Source organism: Globicephala melas, chromosome 8 (assembly GCF_963455315.2).
Source record: "Globicephala melas chromosome 8, mGloMel1.2, whole genome shotgun sequence".
Classification (NCBI taxonomy): Eukaryota; Metazoa; Chordata; class Mammalia; order Artiodactyla; family Delphinidae; genus Globicephala; species Globicephala melas.
Window position 1 is genome coordinate 11,663,737 of NC_083321.1, and position 25,930 is coordinate 11,689,666.

A 25,930-nucleotide genomic window follows, 5' to 3' on the forward strand; every position below is an offset into this window, starting at 1 on the left:
ACAAAGAAGCATGTCGCTGAAGACTCAGGAAAGAAGAATGGCATGGCAAGACATACTTTCAAGACAACTACAAACATCTATAAATGCTGAAGTAATATACATCAAGCAGTTATTTAAAGCAACTTCAAAATTGGGGGAACCTGATTGCCTAGAGTACTTCCTGCAAGATGATATACAGTTACCTGACCAAAGAGGAAGCGGATGGAAGGGGGAAAAATGTTTCCTGATTGAGGTCATGGCCCAAGGATGATATTATGTAACAGAATGACAACTAGATAGTTATAATTAAAAAGAAGAATAGAGGGTAACCAGGTCAAGTTCTAGGGCTAAACTCCTAACAGAGAGAGACAGAGAAATTCTTTCACTGAAGGACAGGCTAGCTAAACCAGAAATCTTGAGAGGGAAAGTAAGAATGGGTGATTCAAGACACAGCTACTCTGGTAATCAAATATCCTTTTACTTTCCATTATGGGGTTGCCACAGAACATCAATCACTAAACAGTTGGTGCTTCTTCTTCAATCCCACCAAAGCCAACCAGGCCAAGTGGTTCAGCAACACACTTTAACAACCATTACTGCTTAAACACACATATAGAAAGGGAAAAGAGACATACGGTTAGTTATCAGGACTGATCACGTCCCCTGATGTGCCAGACAGAAATGTGGATACGGTGACCTATAAAATGGTACCTGAAGCCATTTAATTCCAATGATTAGGGCTGCGGGGAAGCAGGAGCTTTTTGGTCTAATGAGCAAAACGAAAAGCAGCAGATAAGCGGGGTAGGCATAATATTTGGTCATAAACCAAATCAACAAATGTACTCAAAAGGAAACTCAATGTACTCAAAAAGAAGGCTGTCACTTCTACTATTCATAGAAATTTGAACCTGTAGATAAGAAGGTAGAGAAATAGATTTCTCTAGGGAAGAAAATTTTGATCTCCCATCCCAAACACATACAAGCTTATTCTAAGTAGTTGCCTTACTTTTATCATTCTCCAAGACAAGGGTCATCAACCTATGCAAATTCTGCTACTTTGCAAATTATGTGCTGACTATACTCACATGCAACTTCTACAATGGGACGAAGATGGAGGCTGGGCCAGGTGTTCCTTCAACTCCTTACAAAGCCTACACAAAAAATCGTTAACAGCTGTTGTCTCTGGGGTCTGAAGCGAGGAGACTTTTCTTGGTACCGTATAGTGCAGGAGGAGGTCCTACATTGTGTCCCCCCTTATCTCCAACACACACCCATTGGACCTCTCTGAACACATATACTGCCCCCATCTCTCTTGCTTGCTGGTAACAAACCAGCCTCAGGGCCTCTGCACTCTGTACCCATATCTATAGGACTTCAATCTCTAATTTCTTAAGTCTCTTTCAAACATACCTTGTAAGTGAGGCCCTCCCTGACCACTCTGTATTAAACAATCTCACTCCCACCCCTGCACTTCTTATTCACCACCCTACATATTCTGCTTTATTTTTTTCTCAATAGTGTTATCACACTCTGACTTACTATATATTTACTTGCTTACTTAATATCTATCTCTTCCAACTAGAATGTCAGCTCTGTGAGGTCTATTTGGTGCATAGCAGGCTCTCAAATTTCTTTTGAATGAATGAATGAAGATGTTTTACTTTTTTAATGAAAACAAAAAGTTAAAGTTTAGAAAAATAAATCAGTATTATTTCATTTTTCTTTCTACACATTTTTTCTAACTGTGACCTTAGGCCCATCAATTGGGGTCTCCAGTAGCCTTACCTGCAGATTTGGCTGACCTTCAGCGGGGTAGACATTCAAATGGCCAATTCTGCCCTGGTTTACAAAGTAGTCAACAGAGAAGAGAAGAACAGAGAGGTTACAGTACTTCCCCCATTCCAACAAAGAAACAATGGAAAGAAATCAGATTGGCACCAATTTCTCCTTTAAAATAGACCACTCTATTTTTAAAAGTGTACTGAATATACACCAGCTACTTTATTTCAATGAGATTTACTTCACTTGCAATGAAATGGGAACTGTAGGTGCCTTGATAAAAGTACCGAGAAGTTGACTTAATTTCTACAACAATGCCTTATAACCTCAACCACCAGAATATATTTTGGTTTTTCAAATGTAAGCTCCCTAAAACAAAAACCTTTTCACTCCACAAAGAGACCTCTCAATATGAGACCACATTCCAATACAGAACATGGGAAGCACACACAAAATTGACAATGTACTTTGGGAAAACTAAGTATCTTTTGCTCTACTGTCAACTGAACCAAAATGAGTAATTAATGAGTAAATGTGGATGAGATTTGAAAATCGAAAAAATAAAACCTAATCTTAATTACTAGAAGAAATCAATCTTCTTGAATCATAACATTTAATCCTAATCTAGACCTAATTGAAATAAACCAAAAGCAGTATCCTAATACTTGTACCTTCACCACATGAGTACAATTTATTCTATGTTAAGAACTAGAAATTTCTTCCAGGACTTCCCTGGTGGCACAGTGGTTAAGAATCCGCCTGCCAATGCAGGAGACACGGGTTTGAGCCCTGGTCCGGGAAGATCCCAAATGCCGTGGAGCAACTAAGCCCATGCGCCACAACTACTGAGCCTGCGCTCTAGAGCCCACTCGCCACAACTACTGAGCCCATATGCCACAACTACTGAGCCCATGTGCCACAACTACTGAAGCCCGCACGCCTAGAGCCCGTGCTCTGCAACAACAGAAGCCACCGCAATGAGAAAGCCGTGCACCGCAACGAAGAGTAGCCCCCGCTCGCCACAACTAGAGAAAGCCTGCGCTCAGCGACAAAGACCCAACGCAGCCAAAAATAAATGAATGAATAAATAAATTAAGAAAAAAAAAGAAATTTCTTCCACATTATGTGTCAGTGAGGCAAAGTGATGCCCATGAAGACCACCAATCTAAGGGGAAAAAAGACGGGAGGCAAAAAGACAAAGGGAGACACCAAATAAAAAGGGGAAAGCAAATGAAAAGAAGAAAATGTAGGAGAATCAGTAGAGGGAAATGGGGGTTTAAAAAAAATATGGAGAGCTGGGTGAAGGAGTTATGACAGGAAGCTACGGAGTGTCAATAGAAATTAAGTTTAAATACTATTCAGAACACTAGTTTCATGGGTTATTTAGTATGAGGGAAGGAAAAAAAGAAGGAAAATCTTAGGCTGGAAGAAACCAAAAGTTTCCAGGCAAGGCTGCATCTAACACATATGTATTTCCCACAGGCCACAGTTTAGCTTTTCCACATAGAAGAGCAGACTTTTTTCTTAGAGGCACACTTCTCATAGGAAGCACTGATGAACTCAAAATTTCTACAAGTCTCAGTTTAAATAAAGGTTGAAAATAGAAAATGATGTTTCCTGAACATAAAAAAGGGAGGTTTATTTCAAGAAAGACATAGTAAAAAAAACTGCCTTCATTGCTATGTAACTGTTTCCTGTACATTCAAAACTAACGTTATCCTAAAAAATCCTGGTTGGACAAGTGAGACGGCAAGGAAAAGAATCTGGTTCAAAGTCAAGAATAATAAACCCAAAGAGAGCTTTTTCAACCCACTCTCTGCCAAGATTAAAGGAAGTTTATCCTTGGGTGCTAGAGTTCTGTCTCTTGTAGACACAAAAAGGTGGGAGAAACTTGTATTGCTGTTTTTTCCCCTAAAGTATCCAAGACTCCTAAGAAATTACTGCAAGAGATTCAAGCTTTGCCACCAGCTTCTCCTCCCTCACTCACACCTTACTTTACTTTATTAAGGGTTATCCATTCCCCTAGCACCCATATTTTGGACAACCCTGCCCATGTAACTCCCCAAACCTGCCTATTGCTAAAGGCACTTTTTTCCCCATTAAAGAAAAAAAGTTAGCCTATCCATCCAGGATGCCCATTTATTCTGTAATATAAGCATCTATATCCACCATAGAGTCTCAGGTTTTAAGACACCTTAGAGGGAACTTAGTCCAACAGACAAATGATGTTTGTTTGAGTTCACTTAAAGTATCCATTCTAATAGCAAACACAAGGTGTTCCCATGAGCTGGGCAACATCCTATGAACTTTGCGCGTATTAAGTCACTTCATCATCACAACAATCCTGTGAGATGGTTAATATTATTGTCCTTATTTTACAAACAAGGAGGTCAAGGCATAGAGCAATTAAACAATTTTCCCAAGGTTACTTGGCTAGTTAAGTGGTAGAAGATTTGAACCCATGCAGTCTGGCTCTGGCATCCATGCTCTTAACCATGCAAAGCTGCCTTGCCTCTCTACATTTATGGAACACTGAGATTGGAAATTCCCTGTTTAGTCAGCATATTGATCAAAAAATACAGAATAATTAAGCATTTGTGGCAATATTTTAACAATTGGTGTCAAGGTGAATGAAAGGTATATAGGAGTTATTGTGCTACTCTTCCAACTTTTCTGTAAGCTTGAAATGTTTTCAAAATAAAAAGTTAAAGTTTCTTTTATCATCACACAATGGCACAAGTTTTGTGAAAGTGATGCCCAAATTATCTGTTAGCCATCAAAGAAGGCTTTAAGAAAACTCTGGATCCTTAGAATTCCCACTACATGCCTGATTTAAATTGCCCACCCCGGGACTTCCCTGGTGGTGTAGTGGTTAAGAATCTGCCTGCCAGTGCAGAGGACACGGGTTCGAGCCCTCGTCTGGGAAGATTCCACATGTCACGCAGCAACTAAGCCCATGCGTCACAACTACTGAGCTTGTGCTCTAGAGCCCGCAAACGACAACTACTGAGCCCACGTGCCACAACTACTGAAGCCTGCGCGCCTAGAGCCCATGCTCCGTAACAAGAGAAGCCACCGCAATGAGAAGCCCACGCACTGCAATAAAGAGTAGACCCCGCTCGCCTCAACTAGAGAAAGCCTGCGCACAGCAACGAAGACCCGGCGCAGCCAAAAATAAATAAATAAATTTTTTAAAAATAAAATAAATTGCCCACACCACTCCAGAAAGGCTTAAGAACTCACTGGAGAGGAAATGGCCTTAAAAATGGGGAACACTGTCCCTGAACCAGAATAGTAAATGTGGGCCCCGTTCTCAATACTCAATATTTAATAATCAATAACACGCAATTCCAAGTAGACTTAGTGGGAAAAAATTACTTCTAAAAATACATTATACAATATAACTAACTACAAATCAATCCATACCCTTATATCCCACTTGAACAGTTTTTCTTCCCCGCCTTCACAATCTCCCTGCCAGGCTATATCAATGCCCTCTATTGCAAACCTTGGAGGCAGCTGCATTTAGGCAGAGCAATCCCTATTTCAGCTTCTCAAAGCATTTAACCCCTTTTGCAAGGGAAGAGAACATGAAATCACATACTGATAACCTATGGCTTGTTCCTTTAGGCAAATTTCTTGTTACTATTATTCCAAATTTCCCATGAAAATTAATTTGGGTTCTTAAACTCATAAACTTCCCACTTTGTGAACAAAATCTCCTGAAGTTTCACAGTGAAAGCAGTGAAAAAAGTACAATGATATCCAAACATACTTTCTTTGAAGCACTAATGTTCAAAACTATGTTCCCGGGCTTCCCTGGTGGCGCAGTGGTTGAGAGTCCGCCTGCCGATGCAGGGGACATGGGTTTGTGTCCCAGTCCGGGAAGATCCCACATGCCGTGGAGCGGCTGGGCCCGTGAGCCGTGGCCGCTGGGCCTGCGCGTCCAGAGCCTGTGCTCTGCAACGGGAGAGGCCACAACAGTGAGAGGGCCGCGTACCGAGGAAAAAAAAAAAAAAACACTATGTTCCCAAGCTTTTTGTTTTTATTAACAAGTATAAAAACCATTCACTTCCAACATGGCTGAAAGCAATAGTTCCCTGCTGCTGCCCTAATATGTTCTGGGTAATGAGTTCCTCTCCCCAAGAAAATGGCTGCATTTAAGGTTTCAGTGGTTGAAGTTAACAGCTGCCTATAGTATGAAATGAACTGACTAGGACCCTTACTTTTTTCTTTTTTTTAAAATTTATTTATTGATTTATTTTTGGCTGCGTTAGGTCTTCGTTGCTGCACACGGGCTTTCTCTAGTTGCGGTGAGCAGGGGCTACTCTGTTGGGGTGCTTGGGCTTCTCACTGTGGTGGCTTCTCTTGTCGTGGAGCACAGGCTCTAAGCGCATGGGCTTCAGTAGTTGTGACACACAGGCTCAGTAGTCGTGATCTGCGGGCTCTAGAGCACAGGCTCAGTAGTTGTGGCACACGGGCTTAGTTGCTCCGTGGTGTGTGGGATCTTCCCGGACGAGGGCTCGAACCCATGTCCCCTGCACAGGCAGGCGGATTCTTAACCACTGCGCCACCAGGGAAGTCCCGGACCCTTACTTTTTACACTATTATTTGTACCGTCTGCCCAGAAAGAAAACGAGATTAAAGAGAAATTAAAATTTTAAATCTTCAATTATTTCCAGAAACTTTATTTAAAAATGGAAGGTGGGGCTTCCCTGGTGGCACAGTGGTTGAGAGTCCACCTGCCGATGCAGGGGACACAGGTTCGTGCCCCGGTCCGGGAAGATCCCACATGCCGCGGAGCGGCTGGGCCCGTGAGCCATGGCCACTGAGCCTGCGTGTCCGGAGCCTGTGCACCGCAACGGGAGAGGTCACAACAGTGAGAGGCCCGCATACCGCAAAAACAAAAAAAAGGAAGGTGGGAGATGTGTAAAAGGTTGAAACTACAGACTAAAGTTTCAAAATTACATTGCAATTTTATTAATCTTTGTTGAATTGCTTCCTATTTCAACTTCCTTTCAGCCTTCCCCACAAAAGTCCCTCACTGATTCCCATAGTGCCTATTTAACCAAAGCTTACTAAGCACCTCAATATATCCCAGACACTAAGATAGGTGCTAAGAGGATACAGAGGTAAAACAGTACCTACACTCAAGCAGGTCAGTACAGAGGGAAAGACAAAAATAAAAGATAATTTAATAGAGACACAGATGTAGAGAACAAATGTATGGACGCCAAAGGAGGAAAGTGGGGGGAGGGGGGAGGGACGAACTGGGAGATTGAGATTGACAATATATATACTAATATGTATTAAAATAGATAACTACTAAGAACCTGCTGTATAAAAAATAAATTAAATAAAATTCAAAAAATAAATAAATAGACAATTTTAATACAGTGTGATAAACATTATTTGAACTACCTGCTACAAACCTCTCCCTGCAAGTTGGCAATATCATTCCAAACCACATGCCAGAAAATTCTCTGGAAGAAGAAATTTCACTGACAATCAAATGAAGTTTGAGACATTTCTAGTAAGTTTAAGAAATTCGAGGAGGGCAATGGTGTGCATATGGAAAGACTCCTGTTCTAAAGATTGAAATAATAGCCATTCTAACATAGCTCGCTCCCCACCTCCCCACAGGCTTTATGGGAAATGGATTTTTTTTTACGTACATTACTCTAACACGGAGGGGGTTGGAAATCTAAATGAGCACTGACCTTCAGCAAGATGAGCCTCTAGCAAGGGCTCATTTTAGTTCTGGCTCTTGTTTCTATTCTCTGTGGAGAATGGCAGTGTTTTAGTGGTTAAGTCCACTAACTTTGTAGTTAGTCAGACCAGGGTGTAATCCTGGCCTTGGTCACTTACAAGCACTGAAATTTTCAGCAAACCTCAGCTTCTCTGAGGCTCAAATTCCTTAAAGAACAAAAAATAAACCAAGAAACAAACAAACAAAAAGTTGTTGTAGGAAATTAAGTAAATACAATAGTTTATGCAAAATGCTTAGCACTCAGTAAAAAAACAAGGAGGGGGGTGGGGGAGGGAGGGTGGGCAGTTATTAACAAGGGACCACCAGGTACCAAAATAGAAAGCAATAAATTATTACAGAGCTAATCATTTTGCTATTCCAATTGAATAGTGATCTATGCTTAATTTATTTGCATCCATCCTCTCTCACTCATCCCTAGAGAGCAACTACCTCATAAACCCAATTCAAGGCTGAATTGCAATTACTTGGAGCTTTTTTTTTATTTTTAAGATTTCCAATAGTCCCCATTTTTATCCTAGCTGAAAGAACATGTTCTAACCCCTCTAACTCTCCATAACTGGAACCCTAAGAAAGGCACTAGGGCTCTAAGCACCCAAAGGAGGCCCCCACCTGGAACATACCATACCTTAGTCATATAACAAAGAAACCAACAGCATATAGGAGTCAGACAAGGAAAGAAAAATCTGCACAACTCTCACTTACTTGTCTTTTTTTTACCCCAAAACCAAAATGGGGAGCAAAACAAAAAATAAAAGATTTACTTATTCACACCCCTTATTATATTTCCGGGAAGAACTAGTAGAGGTGAGGTAAAAGACAAATCTTCCATCTTATCAACCAAAAGGCTCTAATAGTACACACCAGTCAAAACAATGCCTCAGTTCGTGAAACAGTCCTGGACGCTAGTTAACTAGGATGTTCACTGCAGCTACACAAAGCCCAGCATTTAAAGCTGGACCCAAACCACCAGCACTCAGTCATCCAGAACCTATTTTCAAACTGCCTTTGTACTCCTTCTTCAGATTCCCTCATCCCTCCCCCTAAAGGCTGAGTGGGAAACTGACACTCCGGTAGCAACATGACCAATTCTCCAAAGATCCACCAAGAAACCCCTAGGCTGGGGTCAAGGCAGAAAGAGCATTTGAAAATCTGGAAATGAAACAAGAACTACAGCCCAACAAACTGTACACACTGTCCTTTTTCTTTCTTTTTAACTGCACTTGCTATAATTAGGAGATCCAGACATTAAAATCTTACTGTAGCCCTTGCATAAATTATATTAAAAGAAGGAACAAAGTTCCATTTCCTCTGAAGCCACAACCTCACAAGAATGAAATCAGCTTTCAAGAAATACTCATGTCTGGAAAAGAAATTCAAGGAAGTGCTCTAGTCTGAAAAGAATTAAGGGGTGGGGGGTACAAAATCAGAGGATTATTATAGATACATACCAGTTTAAAGCTAATGAGCAGCTTACATATTAAGGCCCACCTTGTTACAATTAGGCAGTATCTATTGCAGTTTTAATTTTCAAAAGATTCGCATTTTCAAAGGGAGAAGGAAGAGAACATCCAGTTTTCAGCCACTGATGAGTTGGTTATATGGTTATCTGGCATCAGTATTTTTACAAGAATGTGTTTGCAAAACAAAAACAAATCTTAAAATTAAATATAAGATATGAAAGCAGTCATGGGCCTTCAGATCTTAAAAACTTCTGATTTCACGGCAAATTAACCAAATAAAAAACTCACCTCCAAAAAACAACTTTCAGTTTGGTTTAAAAATAAGAATTCCCCTTGTGCTTTCTCAACTGCATCCTAAACACTAAAGTTTGTGTAAGTGTTTTACTCTTAGCCTAACCTTATTTTAATCCAAGGCCCTTTCAGAGAGCACAAAGCTGAAAATATTTTCACATGTGCCACTTTACTCAGGTGAACTAACAAGCATGATTAGAATTTCCTTACTCCTTTAAGCACATAAACCAAACGTTATCGTATATGCAGACTGAACATACAATACCTCCACAAATCTTTGCTAGCAAAGGTAGTTTTAGAAGTAAGGGGATGGCAATTCAGTTACCATGGATCCATTTATTTTCTTTTATAAGGCAAAGCAGGGAGGCTAAGTCTAGAAGGAGAATGAGGCTCCTACCCACCACACCTGGAAAAGTAAAAGAAGGATCCACCCAGGAACAGCAGGGCTGAAACCGATCTGGGCCGTTCAAACTCTCTATGGGAAAAAAATATCACCATTTAAGCTGCAAAGCTCCCTGCAACTTTCCACTTCCACAAATCTAATGATAAAAGGGAGAAAAAAAAGTTTTGAAACGTATGAAGAACCATCTGTATAACTAGCTTCCGACCCGGACAAATTCCTTTCCCAACCCACACGCAACATGCCAAAAAAACCAACTTTTGGTTTGGGCTCTGAAAACAGAAGTTTGTTAGCCTAACCTAGAAAAAAAAATACATAAAATCAAAGAACACACCAAAATGTAAATTTATGGAATTGCTCTCACCCCCCTGAATCTATTCATCTCCCTACATTAGAGAGACCAGAAGTTTGTTTCTGGGTCTTGAATATTTTACTTTGCTTTAAATATGATAAAAATACCAAAATTCCCCAAAATAAGTAGAAAGAAAAATTAACTGCTTAAAAGTTACCCGTCAGCATAACAGACCCTCTCGTTTTTAAATTCCCTCGGTTACCATAAGACAAAAATTCAACTTGGCTTATCCTCCTTTACCCGTCTATACACATATTTTTTAAAAAGGCACACACCTCAAATGTGGACTTCTAAAAACCCGTCCTTTAAGAAAGAAAACCAAGGCTTCGTCAATGTTCTGAGAAAGACAAATCCAGCAAGGTTGTTGATTTTTCGCCACCTCTTCCTCCTTTCAGGATCTTTCCTGCTCTTCTTTCTCTCTCTCCCTCTTTTTTTTTTCTCTCAGATCCAACACCTAAAATGGAAGTTGCACCCAGCCAGAGGCTAGGGAGCCTGGGTGGTGACAAACTGATCTGGCAGCCCTACCCCCTCGCTTTCCTAAGTGATGTCAGCCCCTGAGAACTTCCAATAGGAGCCGGGCATAAATCAGGGAGCTGATTTTATCCAATAGGAAACTTTATTATAGGAAATTAAAAAAAAAAGGGGGGGAGAGCAAGAGGAGGAGAAAAAGACAGGGGGAAGTTTTATATATATATTTATATTTAAAGTGGAGACCTATATGATCTCTGAGGAATTATGCAGAGCTGGGAGGGGTCGGGGGAAGGGGGCTGAAGGAATAAGGGGTTTTCAGAATGGCATGCCTAAGAACCTCGGCTCTCTTTGATGGTAGGGTTCTTGCTCCCTCCTTCCTTTCCGGGTGGGGAAGCAAAAAAGAGCTGATTTTATTTGCCTGCTGCTATTTGGTTTGTTGCTTTCTACCCCAAAGCATTTCCCCAAAGGAAGACAGGAAGGGAAGGAGCGTGAAATGCTAGAAACAGGACTACAGTGTGTTGATTGGGACGGTAGGGGATATCTGAGGTAAACTCTCAATTTTATTGTTTTGGTTTAAATGCATTAGAGTTAATTAGAAAACCTAATGCTTGGACTTGTTAACAATTTTCAGTGTCTATACTTTCAACCAGAAGGAAGCTGAATCCACTAGGCTGTTGAGGAAAATCACTGTCTTCCCATTTGTCCCCAAATCAAAATAATGTGGGTTTGAGGGGGAGAGTAAATGATATCCAATAAACAATATATTTGGAGGAGACGAGAGCATGTGTAAGGAAAAGAAAATCTCATACCTAGAAAATTCAATTTATTTGTTAACTTTGAGCTTAAGACTGTCTAGTTCATACATTCTGTTTATGCTTGACCTAAATAAAGGATTATAGCAAGTATTCTTTTTCTGAATTAAGAGTTATCTTTAATATGTTCTTAGACTATTAGGCCATGAAGGACAGAGATTGAAATTTTTTTTTTTTACATGCTTGACAAAGACTAGTATTTTATGGTCATTCGGGGATTAGCTATGTGAAAATCATACTGATAAATTGAAATTTTTCTTTCTTACTGAAAAATCTGTCCTGTAAACTGCTACCAAATGAATCTTCATAACAGTTTCATAATCTAAAATAGTTAAGAGCATAGGTTCTGCAGTCAGACTGACTGGCTTCAAACCTTCTCTTCTGTAAGTATACTTAATCAAGTCAATGTACTACATATTTTGTGACCTTGTAAAAGTTAGATAATCTCTCTGTGACTCAGTTTCTTAACTATAAAATGGAGATAATAGCTATATCTCTTTCACAGTACTGTTGTGAGAATTAAAATACACATAAGGTTCTTAAAATAATGCATGGCATACAGTACAAACTCAATAAGAATGAGTTATTATTACCAATATCTACCCTACCAAAAAACTTTCAGTGATTCACCACTGCCCAATAATAGCAACGAATAAATGAAGCATCTATCACGTGAGGGCACTTTGCACTCACTGTCCCTAACTTCTCAAACACCACCATGGAGATAGTATTACCACTGTTTAGAGACGAGCAAATCAAGGCTCAGCAAGGTTAAGAAACTAACCTGAGCTCATCTGGCTAAGGAGTGAGCCCCTCATCAGTCTGACTCCAAGGCCCATGCTCTTTCCATTACCTTACACTGTGGTCAGGATAAAGGCCAGGTTCCTCGTCTGTTTTCAAGATACCATATCTATTCATCCAATACATTAAAGTAACACTTATTAACCATAATCTGACCTTTCCTTATCTTTCTAAACTGGAATTCCGCTCCTTCTCAGGATGAAAGTGCCCTTCTAATCAGGTTTATCTGATCGTTATCCACCCCCTCATATTTGGTCTATTGTCTCATATACCCTCATATTTGGTCTAATGTGGCCAAAAAGGACTTCTCTCAGAAGTGCTGGAAGACGTTACAGACATCACAGCACTTGTCTGATGGGGTTTAAACAAACTGTAATAGAATAGGAAATGAATACATTTGACAGAGAAACAAACAGCCTTTAACTCTCATTGTCTAAGAATCTTTTCCAGTTACCTTATCACATCTTCTACCTCTACTTTCCATCTATTCCTAGTCCTACATAGCAAGTTTAAAAGCCAAAGATGAAAAAAAAAAAGCCAAAGATGATTGTCAAAGGAAAACAATCAACATATATGTTGTTGATTCACTGGTTCCTAGATCAGAGCCATTATCTAGAATATGCTATGATTTTCTAGAGATGGATTAGGCTTGTTTCCTTCACACCACCACTAACTTTCAAGTATTTTGCCTTCCTTTTTTCGTGTGTATGTATGTGTGTGTGTGTGTGTTCCTGTCTCCCTCACCAGAAGATAAGCTCCATGAAGGCATAAAAAATGTCTTCCTAGTTTATGGTGTATCCCCAGAGCTCAGCCTTGTATCTCATATTTAGCAACAGATGAATAAATGAATGAAGTCTGTTAGCTTACTAGTTATATAATCCTGGACAAGCCATTTAACATTAATGAATTTGTAGATAACATTCAAAATAAAATTATATACAAGTCAAAAAAGTTAACTCAGTGGTGGAAAAGTTGTTAAGTTTTAAATTTATCTCAAACAGCCATCTCCAAATAAAGAATCACAAGGATTAATACTCACTGAGAGAAACACTGTTTATACTCAGTGAACAGAAAAAAGACTAGTTCCTTCTGGGTTATTCTGAGCACCATCCCACTCTTCCAGACGTCAAGGATAATGAAATAGACAAGTTTCCTGCTCTCAAGTTTACATTCTAGTTGGGGTGGTGTGGGGGGTGGGTTGCAGAAGATTAACAGATAAGATGTCAGATGGAACATTATGCAGAGATCAAAACAGACTGATGAGAATGACTTGGGGCTTGTTCTAGACTGGATGTCAGGGACAGTCCCTCTGGACAGGTGACATTTAAGTTGAAATATGAATGGTAAGAAGCAGCCAACCATGAGAAAATATAAGCAATGGCAACTACTAATGCCAAAGCCCTAAAGTGTGGGGCTGAAACATACTGGATCCAGCAGAGCATGTTGGAAATGAGGAGGGAGGGATAGATAGGTGGGAATCAGAATACGAAGGGTTCTATAGGTTAGAGAAAGGAGTTTTGATTTTATTCTTAGGTAGAAGAAAGCCTGAGGGGATTTTAAACAGCAGAATGACATAATCCAGTCCACATTTTGAAAAGATCTGGCTGCTTATGTGACAAATGGATTAAAGGAAGGGCAAGAGGACTTCGCTGGTGGTACAGTGGTTAAGAATCTGCCTGCCAATGCAGGGGACACGGGTTCAAGCCCTGGTCCGGGAAGATCCCACATGCCACAGAGCAACTAAGCCCATGCACCACAACTACTGAGCCTGCTCTCTAGAGCCCGTGAGCCACAACTCATGAGCCCGTGAGCCACAACTACTGAAGCCCATGCACCGAGAGCCAGTGCTCCGCAACAAGAGGAGCCACCACAATGAGAAGCCCGTGTGCAGCAACGAAGACCCGACACAGCCAAAAATAAATAAAAATTTTTTAAAAATAACAATAATTTTTAAAAGTAGGGTCAGGAGTGAAAGCAAGGAAATTAGTTTGAAGGTCAAGTTGCAGTGATATGGAGTTGACTACAGCAGTAGCAGTAAAAATGGAGATAAGTCAATGGATTGAGGATGTGTTCAGAGATACAGGGTTGATTTTGTTTGGGGCTTTTTTTTCTTTCCTTTTTTGCTTTTTGGGTTTGTTTTTTATGCATGGAAGACTACAGTCAGTGCTCACTCTTACAGCTCTCAAAGTTTAACTGCTCCACCAACAACCATCACCACATACACACAAAGAAAAGATACCATAAAATGGTGAAAGATTAGAGAAGAGCCGTGAAATAAAATTATACTTAAAAAAGAAGTGTTGGGGGCTTCCCTGGTGGCGCAGCTGTTGGGAGTCCGCCTGCCGATGCAGTGAGAGGCCCGCGTATTGCAAAAAAAAAAAAAAAAGTGTTAAAATATTATGTAGGGTAGAGCATTGTGCTGTGATGGCTCTACTTCTAAAACAGACTAAAACTATAAATGCCAAGGAGAAGAAATTTTTTTTTTTTTTTTTTGCGGTATGCTGACCTCTTACCGTTGTGGCCTCTCCCGTTGCAGAGCACAGGCTCCGGACGCGCAGGCTCAGCGGCCATGGCTCACGGGCCCAGCCGCTCCGCGGCATGTGGGATCCTCCCGGACCAGGGCACGAACCCGTGTCCCCTGCATCGGCAGGCGGACTCTCAACCGCTGCGCCACCAGGGAAGCCCAGAAATTTAAAAAAATCTAACTCCAAAAAAACACTGGCTATCCATACAAAGGAAAACAAAACATTTTTACTCTTTTCTACCCTCTGATGACAACACATTACCATACAAAGTTTGTCATTTTTGAAGCCCTGCGTAGGATGGCCATTTATCATTCCCTTTAGAAAATCTACAAACACAAGATGTAACTAAAATTGGATTAAAAAAAAAAAAACATAAAACCAAGAAGTGTGTCCTCGTACCTCTTGAAAATTAATCTAATCCTGATAATATATTCATGAGGAGATATAATACTTATATTTTCTTTACAACCCCAAAGAATCACCTATAGTGGTATTGCACCTGCGTAATCTAGTCTTGATTCCACAGTAACAGATGCGTGAACAAGTATTGTTCTGCCTGTTTTTCCTTGCTTGCTCGCTTTGTGTGTGTGTGGGTGCTGACAACATCTAAAACCTGTCCTTCTGCTAAGTTTTATGTCCTTTCACGAACTGTTACCTCTTCAAAATATGACGGCAACCAAAAATGTCTTCTGTTCCTTGTTTCTTTCTTCGTTTTAAGAGCAGAAGCCTCAAACTAGGGAAAATATTACCTGACTTGGAAATCCACCCCCACCCCGCATATTTCAATCACCCACCTCAAATCCTTTTTGAAAAGGTGTAAAATATCAATAAAGATACACTTGAGCGCCCTGTACTACTCACCCCTCTACGTTTTGTCCGTGGGCAGGTTCCCCTTCTCTCAGACATCGTCCTTCCTGCCTCCAGTTGGCCTCCGCGGGGGCTGCTCCGGGCGAATTCACCACACCTTGTCCCCAGTGGCGTTGGATTCAGCCGGCTCTGTCCAGCGCTGGACATACCAGGCAGCTACCCGAAGCCGGGACCCGGGTCCTAACGCGCACGGGGGAGAGAGCAGCTGTCCAGATTTCTAACGTGCCTTGGCATTCTCTCTAAATGTTTAATCTCGAGATCTTCTAATTTTTGATATCATCCCTAAGAACAGCTGTTTCCAGTCGGGAAGTGTGCGAAGGAAATCAACACCAGTGACCCCCTCCAGACAGAAAGGTCTGCCACCCCCTGGGTCACCAGGTCTCCGAGATGCGGGGCTGGAGTGGAATCTGTGAAAAATTTGAATTCAGAAACTAGCCGGAGGACCTTGTTCCAGAACATTCCTGGCCTTAGGAGCCATCTAGTGAGAGACATGGGGGACAAGGTGCAGCTGGAGCCATCCAGAGGCCTTCTCCTCCATTACGCCTGGGGCACTCTTAGTGAGGCCGAGGCCATTCGCAGCCTCCTCAAAGGGAAGCCGCAGATGCCCTTCTACCACCTTGGAGCCTGCCCTGTTGGGAGTCCTGAGCCTCTTTTCCGTGTGTTTTCATCGGGTACAGAGGACGAGGCTGGCTTCCAGAAGAATTCCTTCCGAGCGGGCCCTTCCCCCTTCCTCTTGCAGCCCTATCGCCTTCCCGCAGCTTCCAAGTCCCTCGAGACTTAGCCTCCCGCCCAAAGCGCTCGTCCTGTGATTGGCTCTTTGAGGAGCCTCGGCCAATAGGGATAACGTATTCGGGCAGACGTAGGCCCGCGAGCTGGGGGAGGAGGAAGGACGTCGGGGCCGCGACGTGCGGTGAGCGGAAAGGTGGCGCGAGGTGTGTGGCACCGGCCGCGTGGCCTCAGGCTTTCGCTGTCACCACTTCCCAGTGCGTAAGGATCCCCGAGCCTGCGGCAGGACGAGGGCACCGGGGAGTGGCTGCAAAGCCCGTGCGGCCGGAGGTGACGGTGTTGGGTGAGCCTTGAATTAGGGCCTCCGGGATCCCCACGCTCCATTCCCAGAAACCTTTGCGCCGAGAGCTCTCTCTTCAAAGGAGTTGGGCCGAGGCGCCCAGCTTTGCAGGGCCTTCCCTGAAGCCCTGCTTTCCCCCGCCAACCCCGATTCCCTTGGTTCTGGATGGGGAGAACCCTCAGGACGTTGTGCAGCTTTGCTAAACCCCACCCCCACCCCCAGCCCCGTCCCGCGCGAGCCTGGACCTTGGGAGGAAGCAAGGCAGGCCGGACCGAGGACCCAAGCACGGAGAGGACAGCAGGAGCATCTCCTGCCGCAGAGCTCTTCCAGGTTGGGTCTGGAGACAAGGCCCAGTGCTGGTGGATTGGGAAGCTTCCCCAGGGCCTACCTCTGGGCCCTTGCAACAGCTGCCATCCTCCATATCCCCATCTATCTGGCTGGGATGGAACTGAGCCTACAGTTTCTTAATTTACCTTTCCACTCTTTTCTTTCCTGATAGTTTGACGTGAACTGTTTGGAGCTTCTGTGCCACCTGACAGAAAACTGCGTGCCCGGGAAGGAGCACCAGCTGTGCAGTGAGTGTGGGGATCTCAGTGCAAAAAGCTGGAGACGTAGTGAGCCTGAAGTCAGAATACCCAGCTTGTGTTGGGAGGGGTAGAACGCTTAATTATCCTTCCTTTATTGTTAGCCAGAGAACTGACCAGATTGACAAACCTAAAGGCCAGATTCTTTGCCCATTTCCAGGTGGAATCAGGCTCACTTCGGTCAAGAACATCTGAACCCACGGTGGCAATATTCTTACTGCTGTGAGAGACCTTCCCACCAAGTCCAGCAGCTTCTTTTCTTTACTGTGCACCCTCTGCTGGTTAGTGTGGTAGAGTGAGCTCAGAGAAAAGAAGGTGTGTACGACTTCCTAGAGGTCATTTAATACTCCATAGTGTTTTGTTAAAATGTGTTAAATTGGGGAACTATATACCCATGAAACTCAGAAATGTGGTGCTCAGGAAGAATATGAGTAGTGAGCACCATAGGAGTTGAGTTTCTGGCAATGTGAATGAGGAAGGTTTAAGGATAACAACAACTCCATTTTTGGAGTGCTAGTTTCACGCCAGACACTCACAGTACTAAGCAATTTGGTAAAATTGACTCATTAAATCTCTAAAACAGCCTTACGAGGTAAGTACAAGACTGTTATAATTCCCATTTCCTAGATGAGAAAAGTAAGACTCAGAGAAGTTAGGTCATTTGCCTGAAATTATACAGCTAAGCTAATAAATAACAGAGCTGTGATTCAAATCTAGGCTGTTTCTGAGCTCCCACCTGTAACCACTAGGATGTTCTTTCTTAAGATACCCTTGGCACAATTCCTGGGCTTATGGTTCCTCAACTCATGCTTTTGTCTCCCACTTTCAAAATTTCCCTGTCATTTCAAAGACAAAAAAAAAAAAAATTAGGTATAATTGTGCTTCTGAAAGGTATTATTTCACCCACAGGAATCTGATCCATGAAAACCTAGGTTTTTTAAGAGACCAACATGTCCTCTCCTGCCAGTCCCAAAATCCTATACAGGAATCCCCGGTTCCTCCGGCTAGCTTTTCTGCAGCTTCATCACCAGCAACAGAGTGGTGTGTTCTGTGATGTCCTTCTGCAGGCAGAAGGTAAGAGACTAGTAGGCACTCAATTGAAAACTCACCATAGACTAAGATAAAATGACTTCAGGGCCAAGCAGTGAAGGACAAAACCAGGAAAGTGTGTAATTATTGCCTTTGAGTGCTGTAAGCTATTTGGTAAAGAGCTGTTTCTAGGACAGGTACATTTTTCAATGAGTGAAAGTGAGATTATGCCCCTTCTCTTAAAAAATGAAACTAATTATAAAGTTCTGTAAGCACAGAAATTCGGTAAAACATGGATACACCGTAGTGGGATGGTTGTGAACGTTGAGTTAACATACGTAAAGCACTTAGAACAGTACTTTTAATGTACTAAGCACAATGTAAGTATTAGATACTTACTTAAATGATACTATTACATATTTTCCTTTTTTCTTGTCTTCAAATTGATGGCTTTTATTGTTTTGTTGTTAAACCTAAAAACATATAGCTTATTTCCACCCCTTCCCTTTACACTTGAAATGTTAAATCAGCTTGGGGTAGAGCCTGGTATAGTGTAAAAGGCCTAAGACTAGAAGTCCGAGTTTAAGTCCTAGTTTTGTTACTAACAGTAACAAATGAGCAAGTAACTTCACCTCTTTCCAGTTCACTTTCTTCATTTATCAAAAAGGATTATGACAGCCAACACTGTGTAACACTCTAGTTTGCAGAGCACATATAGCACAGTTTAGTGTCTCATTTGATTCTTACAACAGCCTTGTGAGATGTGGAATGTTACATGGTTCCAGCAGTACAGATGAGTGAATTGAGGCCTAGAGAGTTAAGTGACTTGTCTATTGGTTCTCTTAGGAAGTGCAGAGTTGGGATGCATTCGTTAATTCAAAATAAACATAAAAAGTATCAACTGCCCGGTGTATGCTAATGTACTTTACTAGCATGGCATATAGTATATATGAAGATAAGTCCATCCTCGTAAGGAAACCATGTAAAGGGGAGACGTTCAAATAACCAGTGCCTCCAGATAACTGGGCAGTATAATAACACTGGCGTGAGTATAAGCTGATACAGGAGCACAAAAGAGGAGCATCCTTCACAGACTTGAGTAGGTTGGGGGATGGGTGTTAGGGACAATTTCTTGGAGGAAATAACCCCATAGGGGACTTCCCCGGTGGTGCAGTGGTTAAGAATCTGCCTGCCAATATAGGGGACACGGGTTCGAGCCCTGGTCCGGGAAGATCCCACATGCCACGGAGCAACTAAGCCCGTGCGCCACAACTACTGAGCCTGTGCTCTAGAGCCCGCAAGCCATAACTGCTGAGCCTGCGTGCCACAACTACTGAAGCCCGTACACCTAGAGCCCATGCTTCACAAGGGAAGCCACCGCAATGAGAAGCCCGCGCACCGCAACGAAGAGTAGCCCCGGCTCACCACAACTAGAGAAAAGCCCACGCGCAGCAACGAGGACCCAATGCAGCCAAAAAATAAATTAAAAAAAAAAAAATCAACTGTTAAAAATAAATAAATAAATAACCCCATAGGTGAGTTGTGAAGGACACATAGAAGTAGGAGGAAATGGGTAAGATTTTCCCAGGCAGAGAAAACAGCATGTACAGAGATGTACACATGTGACCAGGGATTTGCGAGTGGTTCATTATGGCTAGAGCACAGACTATGAGTGTATTGATCAGAGGTGTGGCTAGAGAGATCAGCAGGTCTGAAGTGTTATACCAAGGAAGTTGGTCTTATCCTCAGCACACTGAGAAATGTATTTAAAGGTTTCAAGAAGGTCCTAACTGCTTTAGAAACAGCACTGGGGCTGCAATGAGAAGAATTATTAGATTGTTATTGAGCCCAGATAGGAGGCTATTTTGGAATCCAGGAGAGAGGGAATGGTGGCCTGAACTAAGGCACTGAGAATAGAAAGAAATATATAGTTTATGAGCTATTCAAGAGAATTTACAATACTTGCTGCAGTTAAGAGCATAGACTGTAGCCCTGGGTTCAAATCTTGTCCCTGCTCCTTAACTGTAACTGTGGGCATGTTACTTCACTATGCCAGTTTACTCATCTGTAATGACAGCTACCCCACAAGGCTGCAGTGAAGATTGAATTAATGCTGATAAAATCCTTAGACGCCTGGCACATAATAAGGACTCAAGAAGTATTAGCTTTTTTAAAAAACTTAATATTTGACTAGATGCAGTGGGTAAGAGAAAAGAATCAAATATGACTTATGGTTTTCAGGCCTGGGCAATTGGATGAATGTGCTATCTTATTTTGAAGCAAAAATTGGGAAGCTTTGGAGTGTGGGGAATGATGAGTTCACTTTCTAGAAAGGTTGCATTGGAGGTACTTGTGGGACCTCCATGTAGTCATGCAGGCTACGGCATACTTAATATCTCAGAAAAGATACCTGGGCAGATGTAGAATCTGGGAGTCATCAGCAAGCCTTTGGTAACTGAAGCCATTGGAGAGATGGAAATTGCCCATGAAATGCCCATAAAATGAGAAGGTTGTTCAGGACAGTGGATACCAGGCAGCGAAGAGAGCTCAGGAGAGAACTGAGCCCTGATCGTCCATATCCAGAGCTCATGATCTGTTAGACCACAAGCAGCTTCTACAGAAAGTTTTAAACTCTTGTGTGAGTCAAAAACATTTACTCAGCAAGTATTTGATCCCCTACTTAGTGTCAAGCACTGGCTATATACTTCAGTGAGCAAGACAGACACGGTCTCTGTCCTCACAGAGCTTACAGTTTAGTGAAGGAGATGGACACTTACAGCGCAGATAGCTGAATGCTGTGATAGCTGCAGAGCACCTAACCCAGACGGGGTAGGGCGGGGGAAGGCTTTCTGAAAGCCTAAAATAGGTAAAAACTGAGTTAACTAGGTAATGGCAGAATGTTCCAGGCACGTAGAAGAACTAAATTTATCCTTCAGCTAATGTGGAGGGAAACTGAGAGAAGAGGCAGCACATTTAGGTAGTAATGTCTGTGCTTAACCCGTGAACATGCCAGTCGGCATGAGACAGATAAAAAGTGTTTGGGTTTCCCTCCAGGTGAGGCAGTCCCAGCCCATTGCTGCATCCTTTCGGCCTGCAGCCCCTTCTTCACAGAGCGCCTGGAGCGGGAGAGGCCAGCTCAGGGTCGGAAGGTGGTGCTCGAGCTGGGGGGCCTGAAGATCAGGACACTTAGGAAGCTGGTGGACTTCCTGTATACCTCAGAGATGGAAGTATCTCGAGAAGAAGCCCAGGATGTGCTTTCTGCTGCCCGGCAGCTCCGTGTATCTGAGCTAGAATCCCTCCATCTAGAGGGTGGGAAGTTGGTGAAGGCCCCTCAGGGTCGAAGACTGAACAGGGAGTGCCTACAACCTCCAAGTGCTGCTCCCATCTCTGCCAGGGTGGTGGCATCCATCTGCCGCCCGCGAACTCCACTGCCTGTTACCCAGACTCCCTGTCCTCTTGGGGCAGTGAGATTGAAGTCCTCGGGGAAGGAGGAGGGGCCCCAGGAGAACAACCGACAGAACACAGAGAACCTGTCGGGCACGCTTCTGCTCAAGAGGAAGGCCAGAGCCTGCCCAACTCCACAAGAAAAAGACTCTTCACCATCAAGCCACAGTCAGGGACCTAAAGAGTACAAAAGTTACCCTGCCCTTGGTCCTACAGCACTTTCCCCACCCAGCTTGTACCCCTCTGTGGACGAGCGACTGTTGCCCAGGAAGATCAGGCTGAGCCGCTCAAAGCTGTCTCCTGATGTCTGTACGTCCAAGCCTGCCGGCCTTTTAAGTGGACCCAGCTCAGTACCCCCAGCCCCTGGCCGGCGTCTCTGGCGGCAGAAGAGTATAAAGAAAGAAGCACCAGAGGACAAGCAGAAAACAGGGCGAACTAGTCCTCTACAGAGCACCCCAAGCCAGTCTGGCCTTGGAAAGTCGGGTGGGAACAGGAAGCAGAGCCCTGAGGTCAGGGCACCTAACTCAGACCCCGCAGAGGGGCAGGTCAGCAGAGTGAAGCTTCGCAAGATCGTCAACGGGACCTGCTGGGAGGTAGTTCAAGAGCCTCCCCTCAAAAACTCTCCAGATAGCCCTCAGATCCCAGAACCTGAAGACTCAGAAGAGCCTCCAGGGACTCGGCCGTCCTCAGGTAACGAGCAGGAAGTGACGTCTGCTAGAATAGAGCTGTGTGACGACTCCCCCATGCACTCTAGGCTACAAGACATCCTGCTCTCTGCTAGCCACTCCCCGGACAACCCAGTGGTGAAGTCCGGGTTTGGGTCCAGTCCAGAGCTGACAGGGCAGGAACCGGGACTGGATATTGACTGCAGAGAGCCCTATGCATTTGACACAGCCCTGCTCGGGCAGCCGTGCGAGGCTGAGGAGTACCGAATCACCAGTGCTGCTGCCACCAGTGAGCTGGAGGAAATCCTGGACTTCATGCTCTGTGGCTCAGACATCGAGCCACCCATAGGGTCTCTGGAGAGTCCCCGGGCTGAGGGCTGCAGGACCCCTAGTTATCACCTGACAGAAACAGGAAAGAACTGGATTGAAGGGGAAGAATGGTGTTTGCCAGACGTGGAGCTCTGGCCCAGGGAAATCACAGGATTGGAAAAGGAACCTGCTGGTGAGAACAAAGGGCCAACTGAGCCTTTTAGCCCCCTTGTCATGGCCTCTGAGGTGAGTGAAGGGGAGGTGCTTTCAATGGGAGGCTCTTGGACTCCAGACCTGGAAATTCCCAGCTCCCAGCCACTGGATGGTCAGAGAGACAAACTTTTCCACATCAACCCCCTTGACCCTCCCCAAAGGTCCTATGGGGACCTCTTACCTCCCTGTTCAAACTGGGTGGAGACTGGGCTGGAAGTGTCCCTAACTCCGGATGAAGTATTATACCCTGCTCCAGAGGCAAGCAAGGAGGGATTTAGCAACTCTGAGTTGTTGGATCCACTTCCTGCTAGCCCTGAAGAGGAAGAGATTGATGTGGTGGACTCGATGTCAGAGGGGATTGTGCCCATAAGTATTCCCTCCGTATGGCCCGACCCTTCCTCAGAGTCAGAAACAGAGGTGGACATACTAACGTAATGGAGTGGGGAGGGCAGGTTAGAGGGACTGGGAGGGTGGGAAATGTTGGCTAACAGAAGGTACACGGGCGGGCTGGCACATGCCCTGTCCTCTTAGCACAAGAGGCAGATATACCCCCAGCTCTCCTTCCCTCCCCAGGCTTTTGGAGGCAGACAAAAATCGTTCCATGAGTAGAAAATTATGAACTTGAACCATCTTACCTCTTTATAATCTATTTTGCAGTTAGTGACAAGTGAAACAATAAACTGTGTGTCACAACTCTAAGTGGGTCATAGGTAACAGCCAACAGCCAAAGCCAGGTCTCCCAGGTCAAGAGGCAACTCAGGAAGAGCTAAGAAAGACCAGCCCTCTGTGGTGGGGGTTCTGTGGGAGAGAAAATGTTCCAGAAGGAGGTGTGAAGCAATGCTGGGATGGAACACTAAGTGGGTGGGAGTGACAGGATATTGTCTAGTACCTAACGTGCGTGGCTTAGTCACTGCCAGTATGGTTAGTCTAGCCAGAACCTCCACAGGGGCCAGGAAGATGTACTTCCATCATCTCTTCGGAGAAGTGAGTTGAAAAAGATACAGCTGCTTTTTTAAAAAGAAATTATTTAGTTTTTCCCCATAGTTTTTACAAGTATTTCACATGCTCTAACAGGGACCACAGGAGTTCCAGGTTAATTGGTGACCTTAGGTTATGAAAAACACAAGGGGGACCAATCCCATAAGGCTGGCTTAGGGCATTCCTTACCATAAGATTAAGTTTTACTTCATTACTCATAGATTATATCAAACTCAAATACTTTAATTTTTATTAAACCAATCCAAGAACTTTTCAGTGCCTTACTAGAGGATTGCCTCACAACTGAACCGCCGTTTCTGGAGAAGAAACCACAGCTTCAGGCACATGACTGAAGTTTGGCCATGTCCCGTCATAAATGCTCCAACATCACCAGGGACAGAGGCTGTGAAAATGAGAGTGGGAAAAAAGTTAGAGAAGGGCTCCAGGCAATCATATGGCCAGCCCTCCTCCCTTGAACCCACAAACCCAGGAGAGCTCAAGGACTGCATCCTCCCCCGACATCTCCCTCAGCGTATCAAGTGCCTGACAACATGCCAAAGCACTCTGTGAAGCACTAGGGATAAAGACAAGGTCAAATCCTGTGACCAGGAGTGAGAGGACTACAATGCAGGCTTATTACGTGGGTGGTAACAGAAACAACACACCAGTAACAAAAAAGACAAGAGGACAGGAGTAGGCATACCTGAAGTTACACAAAGATTTGATCAGGAAAGGGGAGAATCATAACCCTTACCAATAAATACGGGAATCCCCAATAAATAAGTGGGATTTACAGGAAAATGAGTTTTTTTAAACAAATATATAAAACTGGTCTACACCCCAAGGGCAACAATTAACTGCATCCTCTAAGGACACAATTTGCATTTTTGTAATCATTTACATTACCATCGGTATTCCACGACTTAGCTCAAAGACAATGGAATGAAACATGGAGTTAGCAAAGGGCACACTGGATAGAAATCATTTTTTGCGGACTTCAGTTTTTCCCACCAGTAAGGGGAAGAGGTATTCCCACTAGAGGAAATACTGAGAGCAGAAAAGAGTTATGAAAATGTAGGTCCTGCGTGAAATAAGGGGTTTAACAGTAAGTGCTGCTCCGCCAATAGCCACACCAAGATCAGTCCACTCTCCCCCATTTCCCATTTCAAACCTCAGCGTGAGGACTTCTACCCAAACCTCCCTACGAAAGGTACTTCTTCAGCTCCTTCACCACCTCTTGAGGTTCAGGGAACTTGAGTTTACGTGGGGGCCCCTTCTTAATCCCAGTCCAGAGCTCCGCACCTGGGAAAAGTCCACGTGAAGCGAAATTACTTTGCAATCCACCAGCAAGTCCCCGAAATCATCAGGTGGCGGCGGTTTGAGACCAGCGCTTCCTCGCCTCGGATCCATGCCCCCCAACGCCCCGCCCCGGGCCCTCACTCACTGCTGCCGTCGGGTCGCAGCAGTGTCACCTCGAAGCTGCCCCTCCGGGGCTTGGTAGGGTTCACCTTCACTGGAAGCTCCGGGGCCTCCAGGCGCAGCGCCTGGCTCAGGGCCGCGGCGTTGCGCCCGTAGACGCGTCAGCTCATGCTAAGGAGAGATGGGGGAGGTCAGAGACTGGGACCCTTGGTCTGCGGCGCCCTTGCCCGCCCCCCATTACTCCCCAGACCCCCTCACCAATGCTCGATAACGACGCTCGCCTCCTCCACTTCCTTCTGGCTGCTAGCCGGCTTCTCCCGCTTCTCGGCCGCTGCGGCCAGCGCCGCCTCGGCCTTCCGCTTCCTCCCGCGGGAAGCCATGGCGCCTGGAGCCCGGCTGGGAACCGAGCCGACCTGGGGCGGGAATAGGGTGGAGACGCGGCCACCGAGGAGAGGCCAGCCAAGCTCCAAGATCCAAACCGCAACCCACTCTGCTCTCCAAACAAAACCTCTTAAACTGCAGAAAGCGTGGCGGTGGGCGCCCACGTGGCCTGGGGGCGGAGCCTTCGGGCAGAGCCACTCCGCACGTAGAGACGGGGGAGGTAGGCTCCAGACCGAACCACCAGTGCTTGGGGCGGGGGGCGGGCAGCTCTGACAACGAGCCTGGCTTCACACAGGCTTTTCTGTAACCGCGCGACCAGCTAAATGGTGTGCATC

General features: G+C 44.3%; 3 protein-coding genes across 10 annotated transcripts in view; 1 reads left to right on the forward strand and 2 right to left on the reverse strand.

Annotated features, from left to right (window-relative positions):
- CTNND1 (catenin delta 1) overlaps positions 1 to 10,540 on the reverse strand; it is a 47,238-nt gene extending 36,698 nt beyond the window's left edge. For 7 of the 8 annotated variants that reach the window (XM_060303177.1, XM_060303176.1, XM_060303180.2 and 4 more), the window contains exon 1: positions 10,307 to 10,540. The gene's annotated coding sequence lies outside the window, so the exon portion shown is untranslated. Of the gene's footprint in view, positions 1 to 1,764; positions 1,819 to 10,306 lie in introns of all 8 variants that reach the window. The other variant, XM_060303174.2, reaches the window with a different exon arrangement.
- Positions 10,541 to 17,067: 6,527 nt separating this feature from the next.
- BTBD18 (BTB domain containing 18) lies at positions 17,068 to 23,252 on the forward strand. The gene is made up of 4 exons (XM_060303181.1): positions 17,068 to 17,148; positions 17,299 to 17,472; positions 18,067 to 18,231; positions 21,241 to 23,252. Exons 3-4 carry the CDS (start codon positions 18,108 to 18,110, stop codon positions 23,250 to 23,252), a joined length of 2,136 nt encoding a protein of 711 aa, XP_060159164.1. The 5' UTR covers positions 17,068 to 17,148; positions 17,299 to 17,472; positions 18,067 to 18,107.
- Positions 23,253 to 24,017: 765 nt separating this feature from the next.
- Positions 24,018 to 25,780, reverse strand: SELENOH (selenoprotein H). The gene is made up of 4 exons (XM_030864366.3): positions 25,473 to 25,780; positions 25,240 to 25,385; positions 24,967 to 25,097; positions 24,018 to 24,198 (listed from the first exon to the last, which is right to left on the reverse strand). Exons 1-3 carry the CDS (start codon positions 25,592 to 25,594, stop codon positions 24,997 to 24,999), a joined length of 369 nt encoding a protein of 122 aa, XP_030720226.1. The 5' UTR covers positions 25,595 to 25,780; the 3' UTR covers positions 24,018 to 24,198; positions 24,967 to 24,996.
- Positions 25,781 to 25,930: the final 150 nt, after the last annotated feature.